This window comes from Ornithorhynchus anatinus, chromosome 5 (genome assembly GCF_004115215.2).
Source record: "Ornithorhynchus anatinus isolate Pmale09 chromosome 5, mOrnAna1.pri.v4, whole genome shotgun sequence".
Taxonomy (NCBI): Eukaryota; Metazoa; Chordata; class Mammalia; order Monotremata; family Ornithorhynchidae; genus Ornithorhynchus; species Ornithorhynchus anatinus.
In genome coordinates, this window is record NC_041732.1 from 72876575 (window position 1) to 72893250 (window position 16676).

At 45.8% G+C, this 16676-nt stretch overlaps 1 protein-coding gene across 2 annotated transcripts in view; it reads left to right on the forward strand.

The window, feature by feature from the left end:
• NPHP4 (nephrocystin 4) overlaps positions 1-16676 on the forward strand; it is a 169772-nt gene that overhangs the window by 1685 nt on the left and 151411 nt on the right. For both annotated transcript variants that reach the window (XM_029066495.1, XM_039912090.1), the window contains exons 2-3: positions 4736-4918; positions 15983-16135. In XM_029066495.1, coding sequence (XP_028922328.1) covers positions 4784-4918; positions 15983-16135 — 288 coding nt within the window. In that variant the 5' untranslated portion in view covers positions 4736-4783. The remainder of the gene's footprint in view (positions 1-4735; positions 4919-15982; positions 16136-16676) is intronic.

Consider the following 16676-nt stretch of genomic DNA (forward strand, 5'->3'; position numbering starts at 1 on the left):
TGGATACAGGGTAATCAGGTTGTCCCACGTCAGGCTCACAGTTAATCCCCATTTTACAGTCGAGGGAACTGAGGTCCAGAGAAGTGAAGTGACTTGCCCAACGTCACACAGCAGACAAGTGGCGGAGTCAGGATTAGAACCCACGACCTCTGACTCCCAAGCCCGGGCTCTTTCCACTGAGCCACGCTGCTTCTCTATATGCCAAACACTGTACTAGGAAATGGTGTAGATGACAATTATAATAATAATCATAATCTGACTCCCAGTACTGTGCTGTATCCAGTAGGCCATGCTGCTTCTTACTTCCTCCCCCATCCACCACCTCCTCCTCCTCCTCCTCGATTCTTCCTGACGATGATATCCCATCAGCGGTGCAGACCCGTCTGGGGAGCTCTGTTCGTCCTCCTCGCCATTAACCTTCTTCCTCCAACTACTAGTCTTGGAGGCATTCCTCTCCCTGCCTGCCCTCACATTACCCTAGCCTACACCCTCACCTGTCAATGGTATTAATCGATCATTAATTACTCACTGGGGGCAGAGCACTGTATTAAGTGCTTAATAGAATACCACAAAATAAACCGATGCCTGCCCTCGAGGAGTTTACTCTACATTCATTCATTCAATAGTATTTATTGAGCGCTTACTATGTGCAGAGCACTGTACTAAGCGCTTGGAATGTACAAATCGGTAACAGAGACAATGGCAATAAATAGAATCAAGGGGATGAACATCAAGTTAAAACAATAGCAAATAAATAGAATCAAGGTGATGTACATCTCACTAACAAAATAAATAGGGTAATGAAAATATATACAGTTGAGCGGACGAGTAGGGTGCTGAGGGGAAGGGAGAGGGGGAGGAGCAGAGGGAAAGGGGGCTTAGCTGAGGGGAGGTTAAGGGGAGGTAGAGGGGGAGCAGAGGGAAAAGGGGAGCTTAGTCTGGGAAGGCCTCTTGGAGGAGGTGAGCTGTAAGTAGAGTTTTGAAGAAGGGAAGAGAATCGGTTTGGCGGAGGTGAGGGAGGGCGTTCCAGGACCGTGGGAAGACGCGGCCCAGGGGTCGACGGCGGGATAGGCGAGACCGAGGGACGGTGAGGAGGTGGGTGGCGGAGGAGCGGAGCGTGCGGGGTGGGTGGTGGAAAGAGAGAAGGGAGGAGAGGTAGGAAGGGGCGAGGTGATGGAGAGCCTTGAAGCCTAAAGTGAGGAGTTTTTGTTTGGAGCGGAGGTTGATAGGCAACCACTGGAGTTGTTTAAGAAGGGGAGGGACATGCCCAGATCGTTTCTGCAGGAAGATGAGCTGGGCAGCGGCAACTCCTGACCTCTGACTTTACATCACTTGAAACAGATTTCTTCCACTCCACTCCAGTTTACTTCCCAAATTCAACCTGCTCACATACTCCCTTTTTCCTGGGACTGCCTCTTTAAAACTGACCGACCACTGCTCTCCCATATTCAAGGCCTTTCTGAAATCGCATCTCCTCCAGGACACCTTCCCTGAATTATTTCTCATCACCCCACACTTTTTCCCTTCCAAATGCCACTTCAGTACTTCATCATCACTCTAGCACTTAGGGACACAAACCTCTCTGAAACACTTATATTTACCTTTATATTCCATTAGCGAGAAGGAATAATAACTACTAATTCTAGTGGACCCTCCCAGGCACTTAATAAAGTGCTCTGCAATCAGTTAGTGGTATTTATTGAACACTTTTTGTATGCAAAACACTCTACTAAGCACTTGGGGAGAGTACAGTACAATAGAGTTTGTAAACATGTTCTGAACCCATAGGAGATGCTATTGATTGAACAGCTGTACTTGAGGATCTCATCTTTTCCATTCACTGTAGTTCTAAAGCTTTTATTGCAGTTTTTTTTCCTGGTAGCCCCTATGATTTTTTTCATCTGTTTGTATTTCTCCTTCACTTTGTCATTTTCCCAATATTTTTTGGAAAAAACATTTGTCAGAAGAGCCTATCAGTGAAACTTTTTTTTTTGTGTGCATTTGATAACTGGCAAGTCAAAGGGATATTTAATAATGGTGGTATTTGTTAAGCACTTACTATGTGCAAAGCACTGTTCTCAGCACTGGGGGGATACAAGGTGATCAGGTTGTTCCATGTGGGGTTTACAGTTTTAATCCTCATTTTACAGATGAGGGAACTGAGGCATAGAGAAGTTAAGTGACTTGCCCAAGGTCACACAGCTGGCAAGCGGTGGAGCCGGGATTAGAACCCATGACCTCTGACTCCCAAACCCAATCTCTTTCCACTGAGCCACGCTGCTTCTATTTCTGTCTATCCCGAACCTATGAGGGTGAACCCTTTTTTTTTTTTTAACCAGGCATATTGATCACCAGGGAAGCTTTGCTGGTTCAATAGTATTTATTCAATAGTACTTATTGAGAACTTACTATGTGCAGAGCACTGTACTAAGCACTTCGAATGTACAAATCGGTAACGGATAGAGACAGTTGATGGGCTTACAGTCTAATCGGGTGGGCAGGGACTGTGATTTAATGTGTATGCTAAGATACCTAAACTGCTGTTATTCAATGCCTGCTTAATAAGCATTCTTAGGAATGACTTAGTGGACCCATCAGAAAACCCAGTGACTTAAGAGCAGAGCTCCCAAAGAGGGCTGAGTCAGATTAAAAGAGAACTGCAGTGTAATATGAAATGTATTTGGAGCATACATCAAGTTATAAGGGAACAGTCATTCACTACTGAAATGTTGGGAAGGATGCAACAGTTGGGAGTCAAAGTCTGTGGCCTGGAGTGGGGAGAAACACCTGGACCGCCTCCTCCAAGTATTGTTTGCCTTCCTGTCTTTGCCTTTCATTTTTGGGTCTTGCATTTTAAAAATTGATCCTTTTGCTTATAATTTGTGACCGGCAACTTTTCTCTTTTCAATGAGTCTGTCTTCCCCCCCAACACTTAGGCTGTGAGATCTGCGTGAGACAAGGAATGAGTTTGAATTGTTTATCCTCTAGACTGGAAGCTTGTTTTGGGCAGGGAAAGCACCTGCTAAGTCTGTTGTTTTGTACACTCCTAAGTGCTTAGTAGAGTACTCTGCACATAATAAGTACTCAGTGAATATCATTGATTGATCTTGTCTCTGTTCCACTGTTTGAGGTTAATAAATATTTGCTCATTCGCTCATTCGCTTTCACGGCATTGACTACCATCTCTATGCAGATGACACGCAGATCTACATCTCCGCCCCTGTCCTCTCCCCCTCCCTTCGGGCTCGCATCTCCTCCCGCCTCCGGGACGTCTCCACCTGGATGTCGGCCCGCCACCTAAAACTCAACATGAGCGAGACTGAGCTCCTCATCTTCCCTCCCAAACCCGGACCTCTCCCAGACTTCTCTATCACCGTGGATGGCACGACCATCCTTCCCGTCTCTCGGGCCCGCGATCTCGGTGTCATCCTTGACTCGTCTCTCTCGTTCACCCCACGCATCCTATCCGTTACCGAGACCTGCCGGTTTCACCTCTACGATATCGCCAAGATCCGCCCTTTCCTCTCCACCCAAACGGCTACCTTACTGCTACAGGCTCTCATAATATCCCGGCTAGATTGCTGTGTCAGCCTTCTCTCTGATCTCCCTTCCTCCTCTCTCGCCCCGCTCCAGTCTATTCTTCACTCCGCTGCCGGGCTCATCTTCCTGCAGAAACGATCTGAGCATGTCCCTCCCCTTCTTAAACACCTCCAGTGGTTGCCTATCGACCTCCGCTCTAAACAAAAACTCCTCACTCTAGGCTTCGAGGCTCTCCATCACCTTGCCCCTTCCTACCTCTCCTCCCTTCTCTCTTTCTACCGCCCACCCCGCACGCTCCACTCCTCTGCTGGCCACCACCTCACCGGCCCTCGGTCTCACCTATCCCGCCGTGGACCCCCGGGCCACGTCCTCCCGTGGTCCCGGAACGCCCTCCCTCCTCACCTCCAACAATCTAATTCTCTTCCTCTCTTCAAATCCCTGCTTAAAGCTCACCTCTTCCAAGAGGCCTTCCCAGGCTGAGCTCCCCCCCTTTTCCCTCTGCTCCCTCTACCCCCCCTTCACCTCTCCGCAGCTAAACCCTCTTCTCTCCGCTTTCCCTCTCCTCCTCCCCCTCTCCCGTCCCACCCCCTCAGCACTGTAGTCGTCAGCTCAACTGTATATATTTTCATCACCCTATTTATTTTGTTTATTTTGTTTAATGAGATGTACATCACCCTGATTCTATTTGCCACTGTTTTTATGAGATGTTCTTCCCCTTGACTCTATTTATTGCCATCGTTCTCGTCTGCCCGTCTCCCCCTGTTAGACTGTAAGCCCGTCAAAAGGCAGGGACTGTATCTGTTGCCGATTTGTACATTCCAAGCACTTAGTATGGTGCTCTGCATATAGTAAGCGCTCAATAAATACTATTGAATGAATGAATACCCAGATTGTGAGCCCCCTGAGGGACAGGGACTGTGTCTGATTTCCACTTATGTATTTTCTCTGAGCACTTAGTACAGTGCTCTGCACCCAGTAAGTACTTACTAAATACTCCTACTACCAATTAGTTGAGTGCTTACTCTGTGAAGAACACTGTACTGATAGCTTGGGAGAGTACAAAGCAACACCATAACCAACTAAATATATCTTTTAGATATGTTGCACACTTGTGGAACCAGACAGACAGTAGCGTGTTTGTGAAGCAAGGGAAATTTCAAGTCTTTTTTTCTTTTCTTTTTTTTAAATTAAAAAGAAAGCTTCAGATAATCCAGAAGGAAAAAATGACCCTCTAACTGGCAGGATGAGCGACTGGCACAGGATATTTGCACAAAACCTGCTTGTTCCTCCTCACCCACAGAGGATTCGCCAACCTTCAAAGGAATCAACAGCCTTCCAGTGTGTTCTGAAGGTGCTACAAGGCCATTTATTTAAACAGGTAAAGAAATAGTCAAGTGTTTTGGCCTGCAGTTTGAAGTTCATTTATTCATGCTTTATTGGTATCCTCGAGCCGAGAGTAGCTTTCCAGTTAATATATTGGTAGGGAGACTGTAAACTCATTGTGGTCAGGGAATGTGTCCCTTTATATTGTTGTACTCTCCCAGACATGTAGGAGAGTGAACTGCACACAGTTAGCACTCAATAAATATATATGATGGATTGACAGGGCTAGTAGTGGGCAGGGAACGTGTCTTCCAACTCTGTTGTATTGTACTCTCCCAAGCATTTAGTACAGGGCTCTGCACAGAGTAAGCGCTCAATAAATACCGTTGATGATGAACAAGCTGATGAGGGGAATACGGTACCTTCCTCGTGAGGGTAGATTGAAAGCCCAGAAGGGGGCTGCATGACTTGTCTGCTGTGTCACCTTGGGCAAGTCACTTCACTTCTCTGTGATTCAGTTTCCTCATCTGTAAAATGGGGATTGAGACTGAGAGCCCCATGTGGGACAGGGACTGTGTTCAATTTGATTAACTTGTAGCTACCCCAGCTTTAAGAACAGTGCTTGGCACATAGTATACGCTTAACAAGTACCAGAATTATTATTGTTGTTATTATTAGGGGACATTAGTGAATCAATCCATCGGTGGTATTTACTGAGTGCTCACTATAGGCAGAGCACCCGAACTAAGCATTTGGGAAAGTATCAATCAAGCAGAGCTATTCGAGTGTGTGGAGAATGTGTTTGGGAAAATGCAACAGACTTGGTAGATGTGATCCTTGCCCACAAGAAGCTTACAGTCTACAGGGTGAGGCAGACATTAAAATAGATTAGGGATAGGGGAAATAATAGATGATTTCTGAAAGAAACAAAATAATAAGCCCCCCTCCCCCCCAAATCTGTGAGAGTATAGTACAACAGAATTGGTATATATGATCCCTGCCCTCCAGGAGCTTATAGTTTAGTTGTGGGGTGGGTAAGGGGGTGTCTAGGCAAGTCAAGCATGCAATTGTTGCTCACCAAATCTTACAACAGGAAGAGGACAATAATATTTATGTTAATGTCTCTCTTTCTATAGACTAAGCTTGTTGTGGGCAGAGAATGAGTCTGTAATATTGTTATATTTGTACTCTCCCAAGTGCTTATTACAGTGTTCTGCACGCAGTAAGCCCTCCAATAAATGATTGGCTGACCGACAAGAGTAATAAGCACAAATCAAATGAAAGGAAACACTTCCTCACATGGTGTGAGTGGTAAACGTTCAGAATTAATTCCCACAGCTTAGAATACAGACAAAAATATCAGTAGGCTCAAGAGGGATTTGGATAAATTTGTGGACAAACTGTATGTAATGGGTTACTAGTTTTGGGATTTTATTGTCTTATGCTGTCGAATCCATGACCGCATCTCTCCCAGAACGCCCCATCTCCATCCACAGTTGTTCTGGTAGTGGATCCATAGTTTTCTTGGTAAAAATATGGAAGTGGTTACCGTTGCCTCCTTCCATGAAGTTAACTTGAGTCTCCACCCTCGACTCTCTCCCATGCCTCTGCTGCCCAGCCAGGTGAGTTTTGACTTGTAGCAGATTACCTTCCACTCGCTAGCCACTGCCCAAGCTAGGAGTGGAATGGAATGGATATAATAATGTTGGTATTTGTTAAGCGCTTACTATGTGCAGAGCACGGTTCTAAGCTCTGGGGTAGATACAGGGTAATCAGGTTGCTCCACATGAGGCTCACAGTCTTAATCCTCATTTTACAGATGAGGTAACTGAGGCACAGAGAAGTGACTTGCCCACAGTCACACAGCTCACAAGCGGCAGAGCCAAGATTTGAACCCATGACCTCTGACTCCCAAGCCCGTGCTCTTTCACTGAGCCACGCTGCTGCTCGATTCTCCCTCCCTCCAGCTGAAACTGGAAGAGTCGTGGAAAATCTCCAGGTGTGATCCTGAGAGGGGAGTTTTGGAATACTGAGGGGATATCAGATGGTGCATCCCTAAACATTTGGATCAAGGCCCAACCACCGTGTGGTCCTTCGTAGTATCTTATTGCCGGTATCCAAGATGGAATACTTGGTTTACTGGGCTGGAACGGGCCACTGGCCCTACTCAGAAATGGCATTTTGTTGGGGCTTATGCAGCACAGTGTCCATCGTCTTGGGCTCTGGGAGCATTTTGAGGCCAAAAAGGCCATCAGCAAAGAAAGTCAGCTCAGCTACCTGGTCAGCATTTTTTGGACACTTACTTAGAGTTTCTCTTAACCCACATTAAGCTTTTCCCCACTTCACTAATGTTTTCCTGAGTTTATTGAGCCAGGTTGTTTGAGAGAAATGAGCTCATATGTGAATTGGCTCAGTAGTTCCCTTCTAAAAACTAAAAGCTGTGAAAAACGTGTTGGAATTTAATAGCAACTTGGACAAAGCTCTGAGCATTCTTTGGCCGCTTTATAAGAGTGCAGGGCAGAAGCCCTTATGCTTTGCTTAGCCCTGGTATTTCTCAGAAGCAAGCAGAGACATTCCTGAGGATGTGCTTGTGACAGATGTCTTCTAGCTGATGATGAACTTTCCCTAAAGAGGTTTGACTTTTTGCTATACGTTCTAAATAGGATCCATCTGTTTTGGAATATACAGTCAGGTAGAATCTTCTGAGCACAAATCTTGTGGCCAAAAGGTTTCTTGAACCTGAAGAAACTTTTCCTTTCCTACCTCTCCTTTCACATTCCGGCCCTTTCCCTCCTGTTCCTCCTGCTCTCCTCTCATCCCACTCACAAATAGATACAGCCCAGAGTTGAGGGAGACTGAGGCTTCTGCCTCATACTCCTTCCTCCTTCATATCCAACAGACCACCACTCTCCCCGTCTTTAAAGTCCTCCTTTTTCTTTTATTTAATGATATTTCATTCATTCATTCAATAATATTTATTGAGTGTTTACTATGTGCAGAACACTGTACTACGCGCTTGGAATGTACAAATTGGTAACAGATAGAGACAGCCCCTGCCCTTAGACAGGCTTAAAGTCTAATCGGGGGAGACAGAGCAATGGCAATAAATAGAATCAAGGGGAAGAACATCTCATTAAAACAATAGCAAATAAATAGAATCAGGGTGATGTACATCGCATTAACAAAATAAATAGGGTGATGAAGATATATACAGTTGAGCGGACAAGTACAGTGCTGTGGGGATGGGACGGGAGAGGGGGAGGAGCAGAGGGAAAGGGGGGAGAAGAGGGTTTAGCTGTGGAGAGGTGAAGGGGGGGTAGAGGGAGCAGAGGGAAAAGGGGAGCTCAGTCTGGGAACACCTCTTGGAGAAGGTGAGCTTTAGGGTTTTGAAGAGGGGAAGAGAATTAGTTTGGCGGAGGTGAGGAGGGAGGACGTTCCAGGACAGTGTGAGGGCATGGCCCAGAGTTCAACGGCAGGATAGACGAGAACGGGGGACGTTGAGGAGGTGGGCAGCAGAGGAGCGGAGCGTGCGGGGTGGGCAGTAGAAAGAGAGAAGGGAGGAGAGGTAGGAAGGGGCAAGGTGATGGAGACCTTGAAGCCTAGAGTGAAAAGTTTTTGTTTCGTGCGGAGGTTGATAGGCAACCACTGGAGGTTTTTAAGAAGGGGAGTGACATGCCCAGAGCGTTTCTGAAGAAAGATGAGCCGGGCAGCGGAGTGAAGAATAGACCGGAGCGGGAAGAGACAGGAGGAAGGGAGATCAGAGAGAAGGCTGACACAGTAGTCTAGCCGGGATATTACTAGAGCCTGTAGCAGTAAGGTAGCCATTTGGGTGGAGAGGATAGGGCGGAACTTGGCGATATTATAAAGGTAAGACCGGCAGGTTTCGGTAACGGTTTGGATGTGTGGGGTAAACGAGAGAGCCGAGTCAAAGATGACACCGAGGTTGCGGGCCTGAGAGACGGGAAGGATGGTCGTATCGTCCACTGTGATAGGGAAGTCAGGGAGAGGACTGGGCTTGGGAGGGAAGATGAGGAGCTCAGTTTTGGTCATGTTGAGTTTTAGGTGGTGGGCTATTTGTTAAGCGCTTTCTCTATGCCAGGCACTGTCCTAAGCGCTGGGGTGGGTACAAGGTAATCAGGTTGGACACGGTCCATATCCCACATGGGACTCACATTCGTTATTCCCATTTTACAGATGAGGTAGCTGAAGCCCAGAGAAGTTAAATGACTAGCCTAAGGTCATTCAGTAGACAAGTGGCGGAGCTGGGACTAGAACCCAGGTCCTTCTGACTCCCAGGCCCATGCTGCATTCACTAATGATACTGCCTCCTGATAGCACATCTTCTCTAGGAAGCCTTCTCTGATAAACATTCATTCATTCAATTGTATTTATTGAGCCCTTACTGTGGCAGAGTGCTGTACTGAGCACTTGGAAAATACAATTCACAATTAAGACAGACAATCCCTGACCACACTGGGTTTTCAGTCTAGAAGAATGTTCCCAGCCTAGTCTCCCTCCTTGCTGAAACATCTTACACCAAAATCGCTTCTCCCAAAGATCTGTTATATCCACCCCTGCAGAACTTACGTACAAGATGTTATCCTCTATTGCTTCCCCTTCCTGTAACTTATTTTAATGTCTGTCTCCCCCCTACATTGGAAGCTCCTTGAGGGCACCTATGTGCATAGCCTTATACTCAATTGTTTCCTATTGATCTAATTAACTTTAATGTCTGCCTCCTCATCTAGACTGTAAGCTTGTTGCATGCAGAGAACAGTTCTACCGACTCTGTTACATTGTACTGTCCCAAGCTCTTAGTACAGTGCTCTCTTCACAGTAAGCACTCAATAAATGCAATTGATGAAGATGACATAGGTCGTGAAGCAGCATGGCGTGGTGCATAGAGCATGGTCTTGGGAGTCAGAAGGTCATGGATTGTAGTCCCAGCTCCCTCACTTGTCATAAAATGAGGATTGAGACTGTGAGCCTCCTGTGAGACAGACTGTGTCCATCCTGATTTAATGGTACCCACCCAGAGCTTAGTACAGTGTCTGGCACATAATAAGCACTTAAATACCATAATTATTATTACTGTACTCTCACAAGTGCTTAGTACAGTGCTCTGCCAGGAGTAAACACACAATACAATTGATTGAAGCAGGGGGAAATAGAAATCGCTGCTACCAAGTCTCTGAGAATTGCCTCATGGTGGTGGGGTGTCTTCTTGCTGTGCTTTCAGCAGATGCACAAAGTTTAGGGAGTTGCTGTAACAAGGGATTGTGTCTGCCAGATCTATTGTATTTTTCCAAGCCCTTTTAGTAGAGTTCTGGGCACACAGTAAGTGCTCAGTAAATACCACTGATTGATAGACTGCTGCAGGAGCAGGAACTCTTGCTCACCTGCTGTAGTTCGCACCTTGTCTGGGAGTTCATGAACAAGCTGCTAGGGTTGTGACCCTATGGCCAGCTCACTGAGGGTTGGGAATGTGTCCACCAACTCTTGTACTGTATAGCTTGTTATGAGCAGGGAATGTGTCAACCAATTTTGTGTGTGTTTTTTTCTTTTTTTAATGGTATTTGTTAAGCACTTACTATGTATCAGGCACTGTACTAAATGCTAGGGTAAACTTAGAACAGTGCTTGGCACATAGTAAGCACTTAAATGCAATTATTATTATTATTAATATACAAGCCAAGTCTGGTTGGACACAGTCTGTGTCTCACATGGGGCTCATAGTCTCAATCCCTATTTTACAGATGAGGTAACTTTTGATGAATGGCCAGAAAATGTCAAGAAGTTCAAAGTTCTATCACCAACCGTTCCCAGTGATTTTCACTGTAAGGCCCAAGTAGTTTTTTTTTTTTTTTGGTATGGTATTTGTTAAGTGCTCATTATGTGCCAGACCCTGTACTGAGTGCTGGGTTATATACAAGCTAATCAGGTTGGACAAAGTCCCTGTTCCACATGGGGCTCACAACCATACTCCCCATTTCGCAGATGAGGTAACTGAGGCCCAGAGAAGTTAATAATAATAATGTTGGTCTTTGTTAAGCGCTTACTACGTGCAGAGCACTGTTCTAAGCGCTGGGGTAGATACAGGGGAATGAGGTTGTCCCACCTGAGGCTCACAGTCTTCATCGCCATTTTACAGATGAGGGATCTGAGGCGGAGAGAAGTGAAATGACTTGCCTACACAGCTGACAAGGGGCAGAGTGGATTCGAACCCATCACCTCTGACTCCCGAGCTCAATCTCTTTCCACTGAGCCACGCTGCTTGTCTAAGTTAAGTGACCAGCCCAAGGTCATTCAGCAGACAAAGGCAGAGTCAGGACTAGAACTCAGGCCCATCTGATTCCCTGCCTGGTGCTCAGTCCACCATGGCATGTTACTTCCCGAAACAACTGTGTTGCAGCTTGTTGTGGGCAGGCATTGTGTCAACCAACTCTGTTCATTCCTTCAATTGTATTTGTTGAGTGCTTACTGTGTGCAAAGCACTGTACTCTGTTGTAGCTCATGGTGGGCAGGGAAAATGTCAACAAAATCTGTTGTTTTGTACTCTCCCAAGTGCTTAGTACAACGCTCTGTATACAGGAAGCACTCAAATACCCTCGATTGGTTGAATACTTTAAAATGCCCCCAAGGATACTTGTCCCTGGGAAGCAGAGTGGCCTAGTGGATGAAGCACAGGCCTGGGAGTCAGAAGGACCTGGGATCAAGTTCTGGCTCCTGTGCCAATTGTCTGCCATGTGACTTTGGGCAAGTCATTGAATTTCTCTGTAACTCAGTTACCTCATCTGCAAAATGGAGACTAAGATTGAGCCTCAAATGAGACCTGTCCAACCTGATTAACTTGTATCTACCCTGGCACTCAGTACAGGTCTGGCACATAATGAGCACTTAACAAATGCCATATTAAAAAAAAAATAGATTTGGGCCTTACACTGAAAACCATTGGGAACAGTTGGTGATAGAACTTTGAACTCTTTGAACTTCTTGACATTTTCTGGCCATTTATATGAAGATTTTGTGACTGAGCTGTTGAGGTTTGAATTATTTTAAAATTCCTCCTTTCAATGGTGGATTAACATTTATTTCTAAATCCAATAGCAAATGAATTGGGCTATTCTGGAACAGTGAATACATTGCTGAATGGTTAATTGGATGAAGACCCAGTTTGGCCCAGTTCTTCATGTAATAAACAATCACTAGATCCTTCCTTTCAGATCTAGGTAACATTTTTATGGCTTCCCTTGTGAAATGCTTGGATGTTGGGAAAACAAAATACAAAAGGAAGCTTGATTTTTAACATTCTTAAAAGTGGGCCTGAATTTAATTCCATTTGTTTTGACAAAATCATGCACTTCAGACTGGAAGAGAAGCCGACTTCTCCGTAAATGACAGTGCTTTTGATTTCAGGCCACAGATACAACTTTCCTCCTAGTGAGACTGTGAGCCCCATGTTGAACAAGGTCTGTGTTGGACCAGATTATCTTGGATCTACCCCAGCACTTAGGTCAGTGCTTGATACACCGCAAGGACTTAACAAAAATCACAGTAATTATAAATGTTATCATTACCATCGTCATCATCCTGGCTTGCTACTGTTTTTTTTAAATATGGTGCTTAAGTGCCAGGCACTGTACTGGCCTTGGGGTAGATATTTTCATTCATTCATTTGAATTTAAGTGCTTACTCTGTGCAGAGCACTGTATTGAGCACTTGGGAGAATACAATACAGCAATAGACATGTTCCCTGCTCACAATGAGCTTGGAAAGACAGATGTCAATATAAATAAATAGATTACAGGTATGTAATTAAGTGCTGTGGGGCTGAGAGAGGAGAAGAACAAAGGAAGTAAATCAGGATTATGCAGAAGGGTGAGGGAGAAGAGGAAAGAGAGGTTTAGTCTGGGAAGGAGAAGGAGATGCACCTTCAATAAGGCTATGAATAGGGGGAGAGGAATTGTCAGATTTGAGGAGGGAGGGCATTCCAGGCCAGAAGCAGGACGTGGGTTAGGGGTTGGCAGCGAGATAGGTGAGAGCGAGGCACAGTGACAAGGTTAGTGTTAGAGGAGCGAAGAGTGCAGCTGTGTTTGCTATAGGAGAGTAGCTAGGGGAGGTCCAAGGGGGCAAGGTGGTGGAGTGCTTTAAAGCCAGTGGTAAGGAGTTTTTGTGTGAAGCAGAAGTGGATGGCAACCACTGAAGTTTTTTGAGGAGGGGACGTGACATATCCTGAATGTTTTTGTAGAAAAATGATCCAGGCAACAAAGTATGGAGTGGAGTGGGGAAAGACAGGAGTCTGGGAGGTCAGCAAGGAGGCTGATGCAGTAATCCAAGTGGGATAGGATGAGTGATTGTATTAACGTGGTGGTAGTTTGGATGGAGAGGAAAGGGACGATTTTAGCGGAATTTAGGTACAAGGCAGGTCGGGCACAGTCCCCCACCCACATAGGACTCACAGTCCTAATCCCCATTTTACAGATGAGGTAACTGAGTCAAAGAGAAGTTAAGTGACTGGCCCAAGGCCATACAACAGACGAGTGGAGGAGCCAGGATTAGAATCCAGGTCCTTCTGACTCCCAGCCCTGGCCTCTATCCACTGCTCCATGCTGCTTATGCTGTTACTAACATTTGGAGAGAATTCATCTATTGCATTTCTATAGACCCATTCGTCTTTGATCCAAGTGATAGAAGTGTATACTTTTTTTTTTAATCATTTGTGAACATTTTCTTTTATGTTTTCAAAGTAGGCTGAATGCAAGCTTGGCTCTATCCAGAATACGTTTAGAGAATGCAGGGCCAGGCTGTAGCTTGGCCAGAAAGTTGAGAGAAAGACAGCAAATGCTAGGGTGGGGTCCTGACCCCAAGACTCTGTGGAGAAGAAAAACCCTAAACTACAGGATGCAGGGGAAGTAATGTCTGTATGGCCTCACGCTTTTTTATGCATAGTTTCAAAATCCTAGCTTGGGTTTTCCTCCCTCTCAAAGGACACATGCGTCAAGCGCTCCATAGGATTTATCGAGTGCCTATAGTAAGCAAAACACCATGCTTGTGAGAATATAATACATGTAGGAGACTTGATCCCCACCCACAAGGAGCTTATACTGTAATGGGATTTGTAGTTTTTGAGCTAATACTTTTCGAGGCATAGTGACAATCCTTGTAGCATTATTCAATCAATGGAATTTATTGATTGTGTACTCTGGGCAAAGCACTGTACTAAGCACTTGGGGAGAACAGTACAATAGAGTTGGTAGACATGATCCCTGCCCTTACCAAGGTTATGGTCTAGTTGGGGAGACAGCAATAAAATAAAATAGAGATAGAGGAAGCATCAGAGAATAAGGATACATATATAGTGTTGTGGGGGTGGGGTGAGTGTAATAATAATAATTTGATCAATTATTCCCTATTCCAATCATAATAATAATTATGGGATTTGTTAGGCGCTTACTGTGGGCCAAGTACTGTTCTCAGCAATGGGGTAGACACAAGGTAATCAGGTTGTCCCATGCGGGGGGCTCAGTCTTAATCCCCATTTTACAGAAGAGATAACTAAGGCCCAGAGAAATTAAGTGACTTGCCCAAGTTCACACAGCAGACAAGTGGTGGATCTGGGATTAGAATCTACATCCTCTGCCTCCCAAACCCGTGCTCTTGCCACTAGGCCACGCTGCTTCTCTAAGTGTATCAAAGTGTTTAGCGGGTACAGACCCAAATGTGTAGGTGACACAAAAGGGAGAGATTTTGAGAGGAGACAGATCTCTTGGGTTATTGCTGGGAAGGAAGGGAGAAGCACTGTGGTCTAGTGATTAGAGCATGGGGTCTGGGAGTCAGAAGAACCTGGGTTCCAATCCTGCTCCACCTCTTGCTTGCTGTGTGACCTTGGGCAAGTCACTTAACTTCTCTGTGCCTTGGTAACCTCATCTGTAAAATGGGGATAAAGACTGTGAACCTCATCTGGGGCAGGGCCTGTATCCAACTCAGCTTATATCTATCCCACAGGCTGAGCAAGGCAGTTTGGGAAGGAGCCCCAGGATGAAGGAGAGGGCAGTATGGTCGGGGGAAAGGCTTTGATTATCGGCTGAGCGAGGCAGGGTGGGGAGGAGGTCCTATGGTCAGGAGGAAAGGCCCTGATTATCAGATGAGGAGGTCCTGGGATGATGTGGTTGCGGGGCAGTGTTGGGAGTAGGGATTACTGGCTGGGAGAGGCAGGTCTGGAAGAAGGCCCCGGGATGACACGATGGGAGGGTGGGATGGAGCCGCCTGGATTCCTGGTTGAGTGAGGCATGTCGGGATGTAGGCCCTGGGATGAGTTGGTCGGGGAGGTGGTAAGGGAGGTCCCGGGTTACTGCTGAGTGAGGCAGGTTGGAAAGGAGGCCCTGGGTTGATACGGTGTCGGGGTAGGACGAGGGGTCCACCTGTTACTGGCTGAGAGACCTAGGTTGCAAAGTGGGCATGGCGAAGTGGCTAGAGCTCAGGCCTGGGGGTCAGAAGGTCGTGGTTTCTAATCCCGGCTCCATCACTTGTCTGCTGTGTGGCCTTGGGCAAGTCACTTGACTTCTCTGCACCTCAGTTAGGTCATCTGTGAAATGGGGATTGAGACTGAGAGCCCCGCATGGCACAGGGACTATGTCCAAACTGGCACATAATAAGCGCTTAGCAAATACCATCATTATTATTATTATTGCCCCAACTCTGCCACTTCATTCATTCAATCATATTTATTAAGTGCTTACTTTGTGCAGAGCACTGTCTTAAGCACTTGTGAAAGTACAGTCCAACAATAAAGAGTGACAGTCCCTGCCACAATGAGCCCACAGTCTGGAGAGGGGGCCGACAGACATCAATACAAGTAGACATCAATACAAATAAATAAAATTCAAAATTATCTGCTGTTACTTGGGGCAAGTCACTTCACCTCAGTTCTCTTATCTGTAAAATGGAGATTAAGATTGCGAGCTCCATGAAGACATAGACTGTGTCCAACCTGATTACTTTGTTTCTACCCCAGTGCTTAGTACAGTGCCTGGCACACAGCAAGGGCTTAATAAATAACATTTCAAAAAACACCATATTATGCACATGCTGGAACGAATGGTTGCTTTTTGTCTTTTAGAGAGTGCTGGAAGTGCTGACAGAAGTTGAATACCATCTCCGTCTGTCTTTCTTTGACATCACCTATCGCCACTTCTTTGGGCGGACATGGAAGAGCCCTGCAAGGCCCTTCCAGCTGACGCCAGGACAGGTGCCGGGGGTCCACTTCAATGAGGTAGGGTGCACTGATCGGGGGAGGATAGAGATATGGCAGCATTAATCAGCATGGCCTAGTGGATAGAGTATGAGCGTGGGAGTTAGGTCATGGGTTCAAATGCCGGCTCTGCCATTTGTCTGCTTTGTGACCTTGGGGAAGTCATTTCATTTCTTTATGCTTCAGTCCTCACATCTGTAAAATGGGGATCAAGAATGTGAACCTTATGTGAGACAGGGACTGTGTCCAACCCAATTATCTTGTATCTACCCCAGCACTTAGAACATTGACTGGCACATAGTAAGTGCTTTACAAATATAATAATAGTTATTATATGGCAGAGAGGAGAAGGATTCCTTCTTCCCCAGAAAGGACCTGGATCTGTGTAGTCTGTAGAGACAGTAGACTAAAATGTTGTGGCCAGGGAATATGTCTGTTTATTGTTGTATTGTACTCTCCCAAGCGCTTAGTACAGTGTTCTGCATATAGTAAGCACACAATAAATTGACAGTATGCTTTTTCTTCCTCCTACTCCTACTCCTTGTAAATGATGGATAGAGCA